This window comes from Brachyistius frenatus, unplaced genomic scaffold (assembly GCF_029030835.1).
Source record: "Brachyistius frenatus isolate BFR_SWC_R1_liver_20210118 unplaced genomic scaffold, ASM2903083v1 Contig_1, whole genome shotgun sequence".
Taxonomy (NCBI): Eukaryota; Metazoa; Chordata; class Actinopteri; family Embiotocidae; genus Brachyistius; species Brachyistius frenatus.
The window spans coordinates 1887008-1907567 of NW_027210600.1; the positions used below are offsets into that span (position 1 = coordinate 1887008).

At 39.8% G+C, this 20560-nt stretch overlaps 1 protein-coding gene across 1 annotated transcript in view; it reads right to left on the minus strand.

Moving 5' to 3' along the window:
• The window catches only part of LOC138616379 (calsyntenin-2-like), a 276054-nt gene that overhangs the window by 77671 nt on the left and 177823 nt on the right, over positions 1 to 20560 (minus strand). The window contains exon 5 of the mRNA XM_069690622.1: positions 16801 to 16950. Coding sequence (XP_069546723.1) covers positions 16801 to 16950 — 150 coding nt within the window. The remainder of the gene's footprint in view (positions 1 to 16800; positions 16951 to 20560) is intronic.

Here is a 20560-nt window from a genome sequence, read left to right on the forward strand (position 1 = left end):
TATTAACACTATTATTGTCTTGTCAACATCCAAGGGGAGTCAACAAGTGTGTTTCTGGCAGCTAGATGATGGCTATTCGTTTTTACATTTTATTTATTTAGCTTTTTTTGTTCTTTTTTTTGGGGAGATTTTTAGAGATAGGAAACGGGGGACGAGAGTGGGGGAGTGACATTTAACTGGCCTGGGATTAAACTATGGGCCGCTAAGGGCCTTTCTGCCCATGTGGTATGCACCCTAAACACACAATCTGGGTGCAATGCAAGGACCACGTCGTCACCTTCCTAAAATAATGGCCTAAGTCATTTTTTGACAAAAATGATTTTGTTGCCTAAATCATCTCCTCATGATGCTGGCCACCTCTGGTAAAATCGCCTACATCCTCAGTTGAACAGATCATGCGATTCTACCCCTTTAGTATAATGGCCTATGTCAAGAGTGTGACTTAGGCCGTTTTATTTTGCCTAACTCAAAAGACAATGTGACTTAGGCAATTTTACAAGCTTTTCAAGAGCGCGGCTGCATCAAGAAGAACGAAAATCGACCTCGCCACTGGAGTTATTTCCATGATTCAGGGCTTGTCCCCTATTAGTAAGTGATGAGGTTTACTATAAAATAGGCTAGGCTATAAATATTGCATAGTTATTTAGTCTTTTTAGTCAGTCTTTTTAGTCAGCATTTTAGTCAATGGAAATCTCACTTGAGATTAATCACACATTTGTGACCGTACACCTCAAAGGGTTGAAATGTTTTTAAATTTTGGTAGGAGATGCACTTGACAATTCGGACACCGATCAGGCCTCATCCACTGAAAATGACAATGAGACCATTGTTGAAGAGCTGAAGCAGCATGTACCAGGCCAAAACTGTTCCAGATGGAGCAGACAATAGCTTAAACACTCTCGTTGATGTTGTTGAAGATGCCAAGCAGACACATCCACACCATGAAGAGGACATATCTAATGACGATAATGTCATCAGCGATCCAGACTATACCCCACCCTGTGATGTGTCCTCTGCCCCTGAAAATGAAGACAGCCTCACCATGGTGGCAACAACTCCAGAACAGCAGGATGAGGATGAGGATGTTGATTTAAACAATACGGTCAAAAGGAAAAGAAATAAATGCCTTAGTCCAGGAACATGGAGGCAAAATTAATACAAGGAGAAACGTCTCAAAGAATGTCATGCAAGAGCAAAGGTGGCAAATAAATAAGTACAAAGGCTATGGGTCCTCCCTGCAACTCAATGTTATGTCAGCGAGTCTCAACTCGAGACTGCCAAGTCATTACAGAAGAGCAGCGGCAGTGGCTATTTCAGAAAACCTACAAAGGCAAGAAGTTCCTTCACCCAAGCACAACCATCTCCCAACTACATCGGGAATATCAACAGGCAGCTGCAACTACTGGAGTGAGGGCCGTTGGAATACGATATTTCACAGATGTGTTCCATGAAGAGAATTATTCCGTATTCATTCCGTGAAAAGATCAGTGTGATGTTTGTATTTCATTCAAGCATGGGAATATCAGTAAGGCCGAATATGATGCACATGTCACCAAGAAAGATGAAGCGAGGCAAGAGAAACCCTGTGCCAAGGATTCTACGAATAATGAGAAGTCCGTTTGGACAATGGACTAGGTCCATTTCAAGCTGTCCTTCTCAGAGGACTCTGCGTGGGAAGCACTGCCACAGAGGGTACAGGTGCCAAATGAGCCAATAGCATGTATAAGAATGTTTACATGCGCTCTGCCAATCAAGGAGAGCAAGTTCCAGGACCTCCAGTCAATGAAACACGTCATGCCCGTCGAGTGTCATCACTTCTTTGACAATTTGCCACATTAATAGGCATCAGTCAAGAACCCAGCAAAAAAGAGCTGGAGGGAGAAGTGAGGAGATGCACATGCCTCCTCAGCATTATGTTGAGTTAGTTTGTTAGTTATACTTTATTGTTGCCAGAGTTGAAGGTTTAAAATTGCTTAAGTCACAAAGGCATGTTCAAAAATTTGCCTAAGTCATTTATTCCTCTTATGTTACAAAATTGACAGACATTGTTATTAGTATGTCAATAGTCATCTATTGTCATAACCTTTTTGATTGCAATTATTAATAAATATCATATAATCAGCATTTGGTTAAGTTTTTTGTGTTTCCTGAAAAACCTGAAAAAAACTGCCCGGCCATTATTTTAGGAGGGTGACGACATTACAGATGGCATTAGTGGTCACAGTCAGCCTTCACAATGTTCAAGTAGCCTATAAACTGTGTCCTAATCACATTTCACTTGCTTCTATTTGAATGTCATTTCGAACATCTACTGTGGACCTTCACCAACTATTCTTGCATGTTTTTACACATGACATTTGGACATGTCATAGCAGAGAAAGGATGGGCGTTTTTGATAACCATAATGGTGGACCCATTCCATTGAAATATCTCAGGGAAATTAACGAGTCAACATGCTCACAACCAAGTAGAATGCAGCCATTGTTTTTGGTGTTAGTCACTGCAAAATATGTGTACTTTGTGGCAATTTAAAGGAGCACTGATGGATTTAAAAGGATCTATTGAACAGAAATGGAATGTAATACTCAATTATGTTTTTTCATGGGCATCTAATCACCTGAAACAGAATTATTTTGTTTATTTTGGGTAGGATGAGCCATTCTTATAAACACTGGGAGCGGATCTTCTTTAATGGAGAACGCTATGTTGTACTGCCATGTGACTACAGAGGCCCAGAAGGGACAAACCAAACACTGGCTCAAACAAAGGGACTTTTATGTTTTTCACGGCCACTGTTTATTCTCTGACATACTTTGAATGAGGTGAGGCGAAGGGTGTTCAGTTGGTTGAAATTTGCAACCTCACCACTTGATGCCACTAAATCCTGCTCTTTTGAAGTACCATCAATTGGCATTTAGGCCTTTATATTTCAAAGGAAAGTGCTTGCCAGATTATTTAACATCATTTGAAACCACACGCTGCACCAATGCCATTCTGAGGTTCGAACCAGTGTAGCGTCTGAAAATTTGCGTAACCTTCTGAAACCGACAAGCTCGCTCTATTCATGTAGATATTGGCCAAGTTTATGGAGGTGAAAATGGTCCTTGTCCTTTAAAAAAAAAAAAAAAAAAAAAAAAATCTCAAAATTACTTCCATCATGTTTTGTGATGGAACCAAGTGCAACACAATGAAAGCCTTATACCAACATGTCCTCATCTGTATGATTCATTTGGCCATGACTCTTACTCGCAGAGAGAAAGACTATGATTTTCCTTTATTCTGCCACTATCTGAGAGGTTCACCAACAGATGTGGATGTACAGTAATAATGACACATAGATCATTTTTCAGATGTTGTGTGCCTGGGGAACGTCAGGCACACACATTGTACTCAGGCATATCCACTGACATACAACATACAAACATATTACTGAGGTAAGTTTCCATTATGGGTGTGAAAAGCAGGGAGAGAGACACGGTGAGGGAGGGAAGATGGATAGAGGTGCTTAAGAAAATGATGCATCATCACACTTTCACACTGTTCCCCGTCTCTGGAGGGTGTGCAAGAGTGAGAGTGTGCGCGTGCGTGCGTGCGTGTGTGTGTGTGTGTGTGTGTGTGTGTGTGTGTGTGTGTGTGTGTGTGTGTGTCATTAGTGAGTTCTTGCATGCTTTTAAAAGCGTACTGCATGGAAGCGTGGTGGGGTGATGGTTATGTGAATATTGTATGTGTATGTGCACATGTAAAAATGCTGACACCATGTTCAAGTTTCAAGTAGTGGAGGTGGGTTGGGGGGCTGGGGGCCTGAGGGGGTGTGGGGGGGAGGGGTCATCATTACTGGTCCCAGCCATCAGTGAGCGAGCCAATTTCCATTTAAAAGAGCACTCTGCTCCCCTTTTCCTTCCCTTTCCTTTTCCTCTCCACCTCTGTCCTCCTCCATCTTCCTCCACTTCAGAGAGTGCCATCTTTCTGATTTCCCTTCTTCTTTCCTTGGTCATCCTTCTGTCTCTCTTTGCCCACAATGCCCCAAAACCATTCATTTTAATGCTTTCATGCATGCTCTTTGTGCGCTGCACAAGAGACGTTTCTCTCTCTCTCTTTTTTCTTTCTTGAGTGCATGGAGAGCTCTTGTTTCGCTGGAGTGTAAGATTTGTACCAGGAAAATGTAGGGCTTATAAAAGGTCAAGGCTAAGAGGAAAATGAAAACAAGACAAAAATTTCAAAGACACAAATGGAGGAGAGTGAAATGTTACTTATTTTCTGAATGCTCGATAGAAGGAGATTTTAGGCACCTAAAAAGAGGAAGGCCTCTCAAATGTTTTCATGTCGAAACCTGGTGAGCACTCTGAATTATCCAAGCCTGTAAAGCCCCATCAGTCCACTAGGGGGTATTGTGTCAGTGACAGTGACATGTTTTGACACGCTAAGGCATGAAAAGCACACAAATGCATGACCAGGGTCAAAGAAGGAGGTCATGTGATGAACAGCAATACAAACAGCAATGAAGTCTACATTGTGGAGGTGGTTGGAACAAACACAGGATTTTAAGCAGAACGACCAGCGTTCGAGCCTATGAGAGAGTAAAAGTCAACAAGGATTTCTTTTTAAGTTCCTCACATAACATAATGTTTTTAATGGTGCATTCATGAGCAACTGGGAAGTGGAAAAGAGTGGAAAAATACACCTAAATGCTTGTTGAACTGAGAATATCCCACTATGAAAGTCTGAGGATTTTTGAGATCTTCAAGAAATTTGATGTCACTTGACATGGCAGTGCTTGTGGTGAAAGGAAGAAATTGACTTGCTCCCAAAATAAGGCGAAATAGCCAGACTTAGCGAGCATAGCCTACTTAATTTTCAAGCTGTTAAATATGGATAAAATGAAATAGTACTGACCTCCCGAGCTTCATTTAATTTAACTTAACCAAATAGAAGCCGTGTCAAATTTAACCTGAACTATATTTTCCTGAACCTAACCACGTGTTTTATTGCTAAACCTATCGAGCTACCCTACTTTTCACGTTGAGGTGAAGCAAAATGTGACACTGGTACAGTAGCCTATTGTCAGTGGACTGATGGGGTATCTCATGCTTTGGTGTGATACCAGGTTGAATTATCAGTGTTATAGAGACACATGTTAGAAGATGACGTGCCCTAAAACATTCAAGATAATCTAATGCAGTTAAATCTGCAGTCACTTGGTGACAGTGCAACAAGCTGTAAACACAGCAGAGCCCTGTCCCCATTAATTATTACAAATTAATGCATTCAGTAGGCATGGGGCAACAAAAAAACACGATCCCAAGAGCTCCCACATCTATAGTTGGGATGGACACAGTAATCCCTGGAGCATGTCTGCTCCGGGTTCTGCTCTCCCCACACTGAGGTTTTCCAATGTAAGGCTCTTTAATCACGATCTAAAGAGGGTCAGACGGAAAACCATAGAAGGACTAGGAAAATGATATCACAGCCGTCTGCTATACGTCTACATAACGACATCCCTGGTTTGACGAGACCCTGAAGCTTAATGTTTCGAAACCTTTACCTCAAACATAGAAATGTATCTTTTATAACTTTTCTTAACTCTTCTGCCTTTTTGTCTCCATCCAGTCACTCCCCACTGTTTCATCACTCTCTTACACCTCTTCACTCTCTTTGTCTTTGTAATCATGATCACTCAATGTCGCCTTGACACTGAAGTGGCGCTATAAAGGAAACTCCACTGTCAATAGACAGAGAAAAGGACTGAGGCAGCGGGATCACTCTTATGTTAGTGTGTGTGTGATAGTGTGTGTTGTGTATTGGTGTCTGCTAACATCCTCCTTCATGTGTCACTATAGGTGTGTTGTGGTACTACTGCAAAAATAATGAAATCCTTCAAAATACAACAATGAAGACAGACTGCTCAGTTCATCTTCCATCTTATTATCAACTTCAAATAAAGTACTCAAAACATTTTTCTTTGCGTTGATGTCCATTTTTACAGTTGTACCAGGGTCCAAACGGAGAAAAAAATTCTCCCTTGTGGGATTAATAAAGTATCTATCTATCTATCTATCTATCTATCTATCTATCTATCTATCTATCTATCTATCTATCTATCTATCTATCTATCTATCTATCTATCTATCTATCTATCTATCTATCTATCTATCTATCTATCTATCTATCTATCTATCTATCTATCTATCTATCTATCTATCTATCTATCTATCTATCTATCTATCTATCTATCTATCTATCTATCTATCTATCTATCTATCTATCTATCTATCTATCTATCTATCTATCTATCTATCTATCTATCTATCTATCTATCTATCTATCTATCTATCTATCTATCTATCTATCTATCTATCTATCTATCTATCTATATATCTATCTATCTATCTATCTATCTATCTATCTATCTATCTATTAATGTTTTATTGACACCGTGAACATATAATCTGGTTAGCTTTGGTTTCATGCTGCAGTTGTACGAGCGCACTAAAGAACTTTGCATGACATACATCCTGTCATCACCACCTACGTGGGCTGCGTGTCTCTATACTTGACATTGATTGGCATGTAGACGGCGTGCGTCTTACATCGACAGGTTGTCAATTCAGCTTTTTTGTTGGAATGGAGAAAAAAATATGAAAAGTTTTGTTTCATTGCCACTTTACTATTATTATTATTGCATTACTATAAGCATTTATTTTCTCCTTAGAAAATAAGTTTCAGCATTTTTATTTCCTTTGTCAGAATCAAATTACAATGAAATATTTTGTCTCCTCCTCACTTTATGTGCTAACGAGGCTCATTTATAATAATAGAGTACTATAAAAAAATAAAAAATAAAAATTTTTTTTACTTCTATTCTGGTTCTTCTATTGTTTAATGGTTGATGATAGTGTGCCTCAACTTGTAATTGGTCCAAAAGTCTGAATCATTGAAGAAGTGTTTTCGCACTGCAAACAAACTGAACCACGGTTCAGTCTGATGTGGACTGAGTCCCCTTCTTTTGGTCCCATGGTCTGAACCCTGATCCTAACATGAATGTAAAAGTTCAAAGATCGAACCAAACACGGCAGGTCTGAAAACCCCCTTGGACTCTTTTAGCCCATTAAAATGTTGCACAATAGGTACATCTGTCCAACTGTGTTACTCTGTACTTTTCCACAAACTAGATTCAGAGCTGTCAATATCAAACATTTTCGGTGTAGTTCTTACAGTTTTCTGTGAACCACTTATGCTTGACCTAAATATATGTCACTATATATAATAATCTAAATCTTAAAACTGTGCATTTACACTTTTTAAAAAAAATATTTTTTTTTACCAATTTTGATTATAGAAGTGCAACTTGTTACCTATTAATTCAAGGCACTTCATAATCTAACCATATTTTATGGGGGGATAATATGTAGACAAGCGGTGAGGTGGATGTCTCACCCAGCTGAATCTGGATCTGCCTCCTTGAATTGTGGTGGATTCGTATTAAACTTTTCAAGTTTGACAAACAGGAAATGGTCAAAATAAGAAAATTAATTTCATTTTTTATTTTCACTAAATCTTGACCTGAAAGTACAGGTTAGGATCAAGAACCAATCACTTGTTTTATCTTTCAGATTGCCTCTGGGATGAGTTTTCCTCAAAGACAACATGGGCGCATGCAAGAGCATTTCATGCTCTTTAAATCTAAGAATATGTATTCGTCAGATAAGATAAACACAAATGTGTCACACAATAGCAAATGGGTTTTGTAGATGTATCTATTTACCTTGCTCTCCTCTCTCTGCCTCTCCCTTACACTTCACCCTGCATCCATACACTCTCTTACACACACACAGACATTTCCTTTTCATCCACCCATTGCTCTCCTATTACACAATAAGGTAAACCCGTGGTATTAGGTTCCTCTCTGTCTTTTTACCCATGGTGCTATTCATCCATCCTTTCTGCCTGAAGCCAGGGAAGACAGTGGGAAGAGTTCACATGAGACGATCCCTCTGACAGTGTGATCATCTCTGTTATGGTGTAATGCAATAAAAGAGTGCAGTTACTATGATTTACACTGGATTGCTACTCAAAACAAGCAGTGGATCAGAGATGTGAAAACACGCGGAGAAAATGACGTAACATTAAGGGTGAAGTGATGAGCCAGATGGCAAGATCAGGAAAGAAACAAACCCACAAAGAGAAGAAATAGGCAAGACATAGACATTCAGGCAAAAGGGAAAAAGGAAACAATGAATGTAAAAAAAAGAAAGAGGGAAAACAAGCTAATAGCAGCGTCGGGATAAAAAGTGCAGAAGCAGCATCCAGACAGCCTCAGTCTGAGATTAGAGAGGAAGCAAGAGAGGAGAGGGAGGAAATGGGAAAGGGAAGTGCCGAGCCATATATTTTTCTTCTTCCCCTATTTAATTCATCCTTTTCCTCCTCTTATCACAGATCAGGACACACACACACACACATTTGAATGGCCTACTGGAGAGTCTAAGCGGAAAATGCAGCTCCGTTCCTCAAATAGAGAATTTACCTGAGAGTCTGTTGATGTCAGATACTAATTCTCAGGTTGGTTCTCATCTTCCCAACAACTTAACAGCTAGCGCAGTGCAGTCTGTCACTATGAATATCAGGACACCTTTTAAGCAAAATATAATTAGATCATATTTGTAAAGCTTTACTGGCTTTCTGGTGTTGTTCCTGCGCCTTTTTGTTGTGTCTTGTTTCCCTTACTAAAGTGAGACAATTTAAGATTTCAGAGGAGAAAATAACATAAAAGCATCCTCTTGCAAATGAAAAGTTGAAATCCAAACACTCTAAGGTTCCTATCACTTCCCTCTCTCCTCACTGCTGCAGCTGCTGCAGACTTACTCGCTGGTTGTCACACATTTAGGTCGTAGGTCACGTCAGAGGCTGAGCTGTCACACAAACACACAGATACACTTTGCACAAATGTGTTTTTGCATAATACTTTGCTAGCCAGGCATGACTAACTTGTAAAATCTTTATAGAAAATGGAATAGACACAAGTGTGTGACATGAGAAGGCAGACAGGAAGTTGTTTTTCACCCACTTGCAATCAAGTCCTACAACAATACATTTGTTTTTGCTTTAGGTTTTATTTTGATAGGCCTGTGGAGTTATTTTAAATGAGATCTACATACTGCAGTTTTGGTTCATGCATGCAACTTACATTTTTCGTGATTAGCATAATGCACTTGCATGCACTTGCATGCACTTTACTGCACGTTGATTCTCTTTCATTGACTCATCTGGTTGGCTGCATCCCAACCCAGCCCAGACCTTCAATCAGCTCAACTCAGCAAGTAAGTGATGTTTTTTTGGCTATGAGGATACTAAAGTGTTGAAGTCTGTCCTTATAGGAGTCCATTAGGCTTAAATCAACTGAAAACAAAGAATGGATTAGTCTGCACTTATATAACACCTTTTTACCTTAGCGGACATCAAAATGATGTACAATTTGCTTCACAATCACATGCACCATTCTCAATGGCGACAGAGCTTCTCCATGGAGACAGAGCTGCCATTTAAGCAGCAGAGCTGCATGTTCACCTGTGGTCTGGAGCAATTTAGGGTTCAGTCTTACCCAAGGACAACCCGCTCTACCATCTGAGCCACTGCAGTTGCCCCAAATAAATGACGCAAAGTGAAAATTGGCTTTGGCTGCAGTTTGAACACACCTTTACACTATGGTCTATCATGTCATCATGTGTCATCCAGAAAGTTTCCATTTGGGAACCTCTGACTTCTAGTTTTACAGCATTCTCAAACAAGCAATATGGCAGCTCCCAGAAAACATGTATTGTTTCTGCTGTCAGAATAAAAAAAAGTGACAAACAACCTTGTCGTCATTCATATAAATCCACAGAGATAAAATGGAGCTTGGGAGGTCAATATTACTTGTACACTAGATTTCAATACGTTTTGATGTACTGTTGTGTCATTATTTACAATAGTCTTCAGCCTGTACCTCTCTTAGCTCTTTACCTGAACATGTCTGTTAAAAGCTGTCGGATTATAATTTTTTTGAACGCTATTGGTGGTGAGGAGCAATGAGAAGATTGGTGTGAAGTTTTTTTTTTCTTCTTTAGGCTTTCATAGCTAAATCTGTCTCATAGAAAGGTGGCGATATGGCGGCGTGGCCAAACTGATCTCCCTACTGACAGATGTATAATTAACATATGTCAAAGGGGATGGAGTAAAGCAAGATCTCCATCATGATTATGAGGTGACAGTTTAGTCTTTATTTGAGCATATGGTGCGATCAGCGTTTTACCCGAGGTGCAAAGGAAACTCTTCAGAGTTGGATTGGCAAACGCGCAGTTAAAATGTGTTAACTGTATTTGCTTAATTCTCCTCTATTCAATCGAGTGTCATTAACTGCTTTTGGAATAAGACATCAAATGGTCTCCTGAGGCTTCTTCATCACGAGTTAACCAGCTCCAAGATTTTAATCACAAGTGGGTCACTGTATGTGCATGAGGATGTAAGGTTAGCAGGACAAAAACTAATATGTTGTTCATATTTGAGGAAAATAAGATTTGTGAATTTGTAAGCATTGATCACAGTGAGGTTTACTTCTCTCCATCTTATCCCTCAGTTCAAAGTTGGTAAATATGGACCTTTATTGAGTTTTGTTTTTTTCCTTTGAACATACAGAAGTCATTAACTCCTCAAATCACATGAGATTCTGAGTTATATGTTCTTTAAAAAAGAATATTGTTGTGATTCAATGAAGAGTTTTTGTGAGTGGTGGCCTGGTTTCTTTTCTCTTTAATGAAGTTTATTTCATAGGTTTACCTCACATTTTTAGGAATCAACCAAATCTGTTCCTTTCGTGAAAGACAGATAACAAACACTGGTCCAACCCTCATTACAACAACCTCCTTTAAAAAAAAAGAGCAGTATTGACGTGTGGTACATGCATTTTTAATAACCAGTCACATCTCCTACACTTCATGTTTCAAAGACATTAATTTTTTATTCAGCTCTCCACACTCTACAAATTTACCTCCAGGATCATCTAAGCACAACTGAGGAGATTCAATTTGATCCTGAGGAAGATGCTGATCACAGACTGGTGGTTATGCATAACCAGCCAATTATACAAGTTGAGTCCTAAAAGTGTCTTGAGTCTACATTAATAGCACTTGAACTAGAATATTCATGTGGACTGGATTTGTTCTTGTCTGCAACAATGTACTTTTTATGTCGATTGCGTCTGCGTGGAGTCGAACAAAAATGTTTTAGAGAGAGTAATTAGATAAGGAGTGACTGCATGAGCCTTTCTGTGTCATCACAATCACAGTTAACACATCTGGCTCAGACTGAGAGGAAAATAATTGCTTCAGTTCAGCGGTGCAAAGTGAATCACTACATTGTGTCTGTGTCAGTCTATGTGTTGTGTTGCTGAGATACTGAAGTTATCTGCTAGTACGTCCTGTCCAATCTCACAATATCACCCTGTGCTTCAACAGGTGACAGTGAGTCACTGCAGCATCTAAAATGTTCTCGGTCCAACATGTATACACTACACCTTGCTACCTACGTACCAACATACCTACCTATATCTCCAAACCTATCTACGTACGTATCCGTACCCACCTCCCAACCAACCAATCTATCCACCCACCCACCCATCCATCTGTTATGCATGGCAGTACATTTTCCTTCACTTTAACTTTCTATTGGAATACAGACGTTAAACAGGTACAGTATGGGATGGATTTATACAACAGCTTTACAAGTATATTCGTAAAATCTACATGATGTTTATTTGTTATACTGATGAATAATTCCTCATGTAAAGACAGCAGAGTGACATTGCTTCGATGCCCTCAAAGTCTGCTGTTGTTGAAGGTAAATATTCAATGGCAGCTCTCTCCTGAAAAGGGTCCACTGCTCATCTCATAACGATGTGTTCCTGAGTCTCATTAGGAAGAAACTGATGGTGAAATTCATACATCTAAAACATAAACACTTATGTTGTATTGCTGTAATTACGCCCTGATAGTTCAGAAACCCACACTGCAGTCTGAGGTTTATACTAATTGCCGTGACTGACATCAACCCTGGGGTCACATTTAATTTGGGGCTGTTCGAGGTGAACACACAAACATGTGGACACACACACACTCAAGGCTCAGAGCCATATTCAAAACACAAAGGATGGATATGAATATGCAGATTTCTATTTTCATCAGTGTGACAATCTGCCACTCACGGCTTGTTCTAAACTGTGTGTGGCTGTGTATTTTTGCACTGTAACCCCTGTTGTAGAGGACATGACAATTGGATCTGGGTTATAATTGTTCTGTCGGTGAGGATGGCAGATTTAAAGGCCCATTAAGTCATTTCCTTACAGCAAAAAGCACCAAATAATTAACTTATGTTTAATAAAAATAATTCTCTGCAATTATTTCCTGACATTTCTGACATTCGACCCCCCCCCCCCCATTGCAATTATAAAGGAAAAGGTCATCCAGCATGAGATGGCAGGGTCACTTGGTTGGTGCTCCACTTTGGTCCAAATTGAAATTCTTCAATAACCGTTGGATGGGATGCCAGTAAATGTTGTACAGACATTCATGGTTCCCAGAGGATGAATCCTAATGACATTGGTGATCTATGCCTTACTATGTTGAGTGCCCTGAAATGACTTGTGTTGTGATTTAGCACCATATAAATATACATTAATTGAGTTGAAATGAAGCTCCTGACCTTAACACCACCATGGGGATTTATATTTGTGGTTTTCTGTGACATGTTTGAACAATATTAGATGGGCTGGCACACAATTTAATTCTGTTATTCAAGATAAGCATGTTGACCTACCTGCTGACATAAGCATTCAGTTGAAAACCTGTCAGACTTTTCAACCTGCACATAGTGGTTTTAAATACATTTAAACTGTAGACACTGCAGACATCCCTACTTTCTAAGAGTTAGGAGATAATGTTATGCAAAAGCATTTAAACTGAAATATATACTTTGCTGTAAAATTACTTATTTGACACTGTTACTTGGATAAAATGTTGTCCCACTGTATTATGATTATGAAAGTTTTTTTTTAAATTAATTATAACACTCTTATGTACACCTTTAGAAGTTAAGTTCCCATCTTAATTTAAATATGTCTCTATCCAAACTCAGACACATTAAACTTTCTGTTTTGTGAGACTGGTTGTTCTGTTCTGTTGCTACTCCACGGCTTCTTGAAAAGGTCTCTATAAAGCTTCCTGTCAACGTGTCTATTGTGTTATGAGAGACAAACTGTATCACGCCAAATAAAACTGATAACCATCACATGGAATGAAGAGAGGAAGCTCAACAGCGGCTCGTCCCATTATTAGTTTTTCGTGTGTGTGTGTGTGTCCACATGTTTGTGTTTCTATGTGCAGAGCGAGGAGAAGGGAGATGACGAGACAAGATATGAGATGGACTATAATAGTTTGAAAAGTTTTAAATGATTTTGGACTGACATAGAAAAATATTTTTTGTGACAATGTTGTTTCCTGTTGTTGAAAAGACTGAAAGGTTAAAAAATAAATAAATAAAGTGACACACTGGCTGGACAAAGTGAACAATGGGAATGAGAAGGACAGGGAACAGAGGTCTTCCAAGAATTTCTAAATAGGAGGCCAGAAGAAGGGCAGCACTCACGTGGTCCAGAAAAAGGACCAGCATGGGGAAAGAAAGTATGACTAGTATGAGTAGGATGGGGATGCAGCAGGGCGCATTGACATAACCCGAGCAAACCAATGATTGCACGATTACTTGCTCAGAGGTGTAACCCACTTCAACAACACCCGGAGCATATTTTCAGTTGGTATCTAAAGGTCCTGAGGAAGTAGTGCTAGCATCTTGACCAAGAGCTGAGGGTAGTAGTGGATGCCATCTGAGCAGGAATTTTGAGCAACAAATAAGTACGGCCTGTGAGGAAGGCATTTGGCTTCATCAAGGAAAAGAGACAGGCTTCATCAGCACTTAATATCATTCAGTGGGCTTCTTGCCACTGTTTTGAACTGGCAGCTGAAGATTGACCTCGGTTCCCAGACACCATCACAGACGCCACAATCAAGCTGGCTGTGGTCCTAAACTTTGAAAAAACAAGGCATATGACTCAAAAGACGCTGTGGGCCTAGAGGGCAAGTACTGGAGTCAAGCATGGCATGCACAACACTGTGCTGGTCTTATGCAGGGCCTTCAGGCTCTTTGGCATCAAAGGACTCCACTGGAAAATAAACCATTCGGGACAACAATAATCCTAGAAAGAAAGTACGATGCCTGCAGATCAAGAGGGGCAATCCAGGTACCAGACTTGGTCACAAACAGGGGCCTGATAAATCCTGGAGTGGGTGACCGAAAAAACCCAGACGACCCATAGCTGATTCTTTTTATTTAAACCTCTTTTTGGTGACTTGGAGGTAGCAGAAACAAGTTGTCATCATGAAACTGATTTGTGACCTTTTAAGCTGATATAGTTAACTTTTTTGCAACTTTTTTCCACATTTGGAGACATGTTTCTGTCCCCAAGATCAAAGCAATCCCAAATTTACTCTCCTATACAGCTCTGTTTTTAGTTTCTAACAAATCTTGAGGGAAATATCAGCCTCTTTAGCTATTCAATGCTGCACTATGTTCACCAGCCAATGCTATGTAGCTGAAAACACCCATGCATACACCCCTATGTGAGTGTGTGTGTTTATGTGTGTGCACAGGCACTACCCATCAGTAAAGGAGTTTCCATGGACAAGTAAAGGAGCTGTGATTTGTCGAGAGACACACAGCTGAGCCCTGCTGTCCACGGCCAGCAACCATAGCTAATTTGAACAGACAGATTACAGTTTTTTTTTAACTGCAAGAAAGCAAATCTTTTGTGTTGTGAGTATGTGTGTGTGTGTGCGCGCTTGTGACATTCCCACAGTAGCCCGTCTTTAATACAACAACCACTAGGCCTATTAAATATCCCCTGATCTGTGGCCATGGCATTTACTTCTCCCCCTCAATCCTTCCTTTCATCCCTGCTGCCAAACAACGCTCACAGCAACAACTGTCCTTTCATCGAGGCAGAGTGTGTCTGTGCATGTGCATGTTTGTGTGTATGTGTGTATCTTCTCACCATAATTTGGGGCTGAAAATCTTAACTTGAAAAATACACTCGCAAAAAAGAAGAAATTGCAAACAGGCTTCAAAGACAGGATTATTGCTAAGAAGCAAGAGAGGGCGCGGACGTTAGCCTGTACACTCAGAACAGGCCTGGCTGCTCTGTGTGTCCGTGTGGATGCATGTGTGTTGTGTACAGATACTGAACTAATACATACACTCGGAGTGAGTGTGTATATAGAATATTTCATGTGAGAAAATGTAGAACTTGAGTGTTTGACTGTATGTCAGACATGTTCTTTTTATGTGCAGCACACTTTTTTCTGTGTTTTTAGTTTCTGCAGGCTTTTAATGTACAAAATGGAATGGAATGTGATCCCACTTGCTGTCATTAAAATTTATATTAAAACAACACTACACAGCTGGCTGCCATGTGCTGACACAGTGACTTTGTCCCACTTGCATGAGCTTATTTGAAATTAAGAACAAAGGGTGAAACATTTCCTCTTCTCTTTCACTATTTCCTCTTTGTTCTTTTATTCGGTGACCTCAATTCCTCTGAATTTTAAAACTGGTCCCCACTCTAGTAAAGTTGTCACTGCACTGCTAAAACTACCCATCTTAAGAAATTATTTAGACTAGACAGTGCTAATGTTAAGAGTTTCAGTTATTCCTTAAATCATTGATTTTCTTGATACAAAATGAATTGATTTAGCTTTTTCCGTCTCGATGTAAGATCCTGATGTCTTTCTTTGAAATTCCTGACTCATATCCGAAACATGTAAATTTATACAAAACCACAGGCGTGTGCTGCCACTTCTTTTGAGAAAACACAGATTGGAAGATTGAATATGAGCCAAACAACTTAACAGTTTTTGCAGGGTTCAGCGGCTGCCACTGAGCTGCTGCCAGGGTCCTCATTTGCCGCTGTTTATCACCAGCCTGCTAACATCGCGTCCAGTGGGATGATAAATGGCTGGACGCCAAAGAGCACATGAATCACCTTGTTAATGACAGAACAATGCATATTGCACATGGTTACATGTGAAGCCGCAGGCAGCATGCCTTCGTCTTTGATTGCATGTGCGGCTGCCCTCTCTCACAAGTGTAAATTGGATCTGTATTTATCTTGAGAGTTGTTTGTGTTTGTGTTGGTGTTGTTTTTGTTGTTGTTGTTGCAGCATTCAGACACTCGTCTTTGCATTACTCTGGGCCTTCTTAAGGCTGCCATGACTGTTTTCTGATGTGCTAGGAAGCCTATTGGTTGAGTCACGGTACTCTTAGTAAAGTGTTGTTGATCACACCAGCTAAACTTGACAGGCCAATTCCTCAGGGAGGGAAGGAGAGTCAGAGTAGGGAGAGAGAGAAATATTCAAAGGTGGGTAAAGAGGAATGGAAAACCTTGACAGTATGATTAGCACAAATGGAGAAAAATAAAGCATGCAGACTGCAGTGAGTGCCACAGATTCAGAGGTAAGCAGGAACACACACCAAAGTAATCACATACAAATAAGCACATCTGTGAACATAAAGGGAACCACGGCAACACGCACATACTGTACAAACTCAAGTGATCACACACAAACAACTGCATATGTGATCTGGATGTATAAGCACTGCACAGTGAGACCTGCCTGGAATCTTTGCACACACACATACACACAGACAGATATGATGAAACCTAACCTTGCCAGCCAGGTTTGCAGACCGGCTTGACATCAATGCGGACAGGGACACTGTGCAGGGCTCTCTTCTGGCCGCAGTCCCAGGCCGTCACCTGGATCTCGTACTGCTGCTGGCGGTCGTAGCTCAGCTTCTCTGTGTTCCGGATGTTACCTGGTGGGGAGAAAAGGTCAAGATCCAAGTCAACCCAAATAGCTTTTTAAAGCAACTCTTTATAATGCATTGTAGGGCAGTGTTTCTCAAATGGCGGGGCCATTCTGGGTGGGTGTCGGATGTTTGCATAAAGAAATCACTGAGGAAGAAAAGTCAAACTACAGAATTTTGATGCCTGCACTGTTATGATGAAGGACATATGTATTCCATGATACAGCGTGCATGCAGTAACTGTTTGATTCTTGCAGTCGCTGTAAAATCAAAACTATGGTCAGCAATTCAGTAGTTAACTCTCATTCAAATATTTAGATAAGTCTGCCTTTTTATTCAATACTGTTGAATTAAGATTCTTGAAACTCGATTAGATGAGTATGCCTTTATATTTCATTGAGTTTTTGCCGAGGTTGCACTTTCATTTTGTTTATTTCATGTTTTGAACAGTACATGAAGGCATTGTGTTATCATGCACTATATTTTGTGAAATAAATGGCTAAAAATAAATCAAAATATTTGGGGCATGGCTTGATGACGATGGCTGAGGTGCCCAAATTCTTTCCTATGGAAGGCTAAAGACTAATCTGGATGGAGGGCCATGGGCCAAAAATGAATGTTTATGTGACATGGCATTTCATTAAAATGTCACATATTTTCGAGAGAATTATTATTCTAAATCTAAAATAAACATTGTGATAATTAAAACTCTACTCTTTAATCGATGTGATAATAATGACATTATTTTGCAGAAATTATTGTCAAAAACAGTCATCCTGCCAATTTAAAAAAAAAAGTGATCTTGTCTGTGTCATTCCCTTGATCTCTCATGTTGACTGGCAGATCAAAGCTAGTGATGTAGGACACAATGGTAGCGCATGGGCATCAGAGAATGCCATCGTTCTTTGTAGATAAGACGAAAGGTCAATGTCATTTAACAGGCAAGCTTAACAGCACCATACTGTAGATTCCTATAAAACTCATATTATGTACTGCAAAAAAATGTATGGTTTGGAGTCATTACGATTTAGATTTTACAGCACTTATAAGGAAAACAAGCATGAACTTGTCAAATGCTGGTGTGGGACAAAACAAAGAAGGTGCCGGTAAAACTTGGACCATGTACCCAATATTGGCCTGCTCTGGACTCAGGTAAAGTATGGGTCCTATGAAACAGCTGAGAACCACCGTTGTAGAGTAAGTTCAGTCCATGTATTTTATCTAATAATACATACTTAGTAGTTTGGTTTAAGTTTTAAGACCCTGAAAGCTAAAATTCAGCCAGCATTATGTCAGTAGATAAAATGTATTTTCTGGTTGAAGTGGAAGTGAGTTCAATAAAACTAATTCTGAGCAGGTATCTTCTGTCTTTTAGTACTTCAGTTTCACCGTACTTCTTCCTGTGTGCCAAGATTCCCCATCAGTGGAAAACCCAACACCTGTAATTAATGTAGGCAATTAAAGCTAATATATATGAGGCAGCTCATTAGGGGGGAAGGGAAAGAGGGTTTGCACAGTTCTTGTCTTTGGCAATGAGTCTTTTTCACTAAGGACAGTTTTGACATTTCAAATTAGGGAAAGCACAGGTGTAAATAAAATTAATGATGGCTGACTTCCATTTAGCTGCTTCAGTTTCAGGGCCCGAGGGATGCAGTCACAACACATTGTGAGACTAAATGTAGCTCCTACCTACACACTGAGGCAACAAAAACCTCCAAGACTCTCAGGATTTTGGTCTGAGAGAAACACGCACTCAACACTTCAACAGTAATGAATTCCTGAAAGCATGTTTAGACTGTGGGATAATTAATATTGCTGAATATAAACAGGACCTTACTGGCTTGTGTTCATAGACAGTATTTAGTTTCTGGGTATGAAAAGTGAAGCTAATACAGAAGTGCAATAGCTGAGATCCACTATGGGCAGGCTCCAAAAGATTTCCATTCAAAAAACATCAACTTCTATCATGAAATACAAACCCAATACATTTGTTTAATTATAAAGTTGTCTTGCCAACATTTTGGTGTTTTACAAACAGTGTAAATTTCTATTTCTGTTATCAATTCCACCAGTGCATTTCGTCCTCTGACATGTCAAGGTGTCTGTTGCGAAGGAAGCATATCATTGAGCTGAAAATCTACAACAGGAAACATGTTCTAACGACTCTAAAACCTTCAATCTGTAATGAGGCTATTGGTTCAGATCTTTGCTCACAGAGGCTGATGTCGTGTTGAACAAGTGAAGTGGTTTGGGAGTTTATTATAAAACAGAAAGTAAAACATTTTTGTGAAACATTAAAAATCCCCAAACCCAAATCTGTGTGCTGTAAGTGTGAAACAGTCTGGAGTTCCTCAATCATCAGTGTTTGGAAGACTGACTTTATAGAGTCATAAATGGGCTGTGTGAGCTTTTACAGCTAAATGAGCTTAATTTGACTGCAGTCATAAGCAATGTGAGACATGTTTTGTATTCAGCGCTACTCTTTTAAATGTGTTCTTAATGGATCTGATCTGCGGTCTGATGCCTGGAAGAAACTCTTAAGACTTTAGAGTTTACCATAAACTATAGAATATATGAGTTGAGTATATGCTGTACTCTGTCTCGGGGAAAGTAAGCAGATCTTTTTAACTGTGTCCACTCTATAAGCTTGTGTGTCTTTATGGTATTTTTGACTTTCTAGCTAACACACAATGTGTACATGCTGTTTATTTGCTTACACAGCATGTGTGTGTGTGTGTGTGTGTGTGTGTGTTGGCGTGTGTTTGCTTAAAGCAGTAATTGGCATTACATTTTTTAACCCTCGTCATATGTCATTGTCAAATTAACTGTGATGGCTTAATATAATCATTGTAACAAATGAGATCATAGTGGAGATGACAGGTAGCCTCTATCTCTCAAAGTGGTTTGATTAGTGCTCATGTTTCTCAAAATTGAGAACCCGTTACCATTAAATCCCTGTTGCTTCTGGACGCAGAGACCATGTTGGTACTTGTTCCCCCCTGCTCACCTCCTGGGTGTTACTTTTCAGAAGGTAATAAATATCCCACCCATTCCACCACTACTATTAGCCCTTGAATGGTATCATTATCCATCAGAAGTGGGATTACCATTGTTCATGGTTCATGGTGTCATTCGCTAAAGTCACTCCTTCTTATTAGTTTTCGAGCAGTCCATCTGAAAATAATCCCATCATGAATTACATATTAGGTCTCAAAAAGCAGTTGGGATAAGGAAAAGTTAATGGGTGGGTTTAAAAAAACTCAAACATGGTTCTCCTGAGTGAAAATTCTGTGTTTGTTAATCCAACTATCCCCGAGCTCTTTTCTACGTGGACTTCATCACTCTCTGTACTTCTTCACATGACCTCCGACAAATGACTTCCTTCTTCGACCGATCTTCGCTACCGGAATGTTTGATGCGATGATCTTATATAAAGAAATGCATCAAAATGAACGTGGCAATGATTTTGACCTGTTATACTGCTGCAGCCAGCACCTTAAAATAATTGAATAACCCATATGTCTCTACAGGATATTCAGCATACAGACCACATTCAGGCCCCTGAGAGTCTCGTGGCTCGTTGGTAACCATGACCCATTTTCCAAGCCTGCGTTGTTTC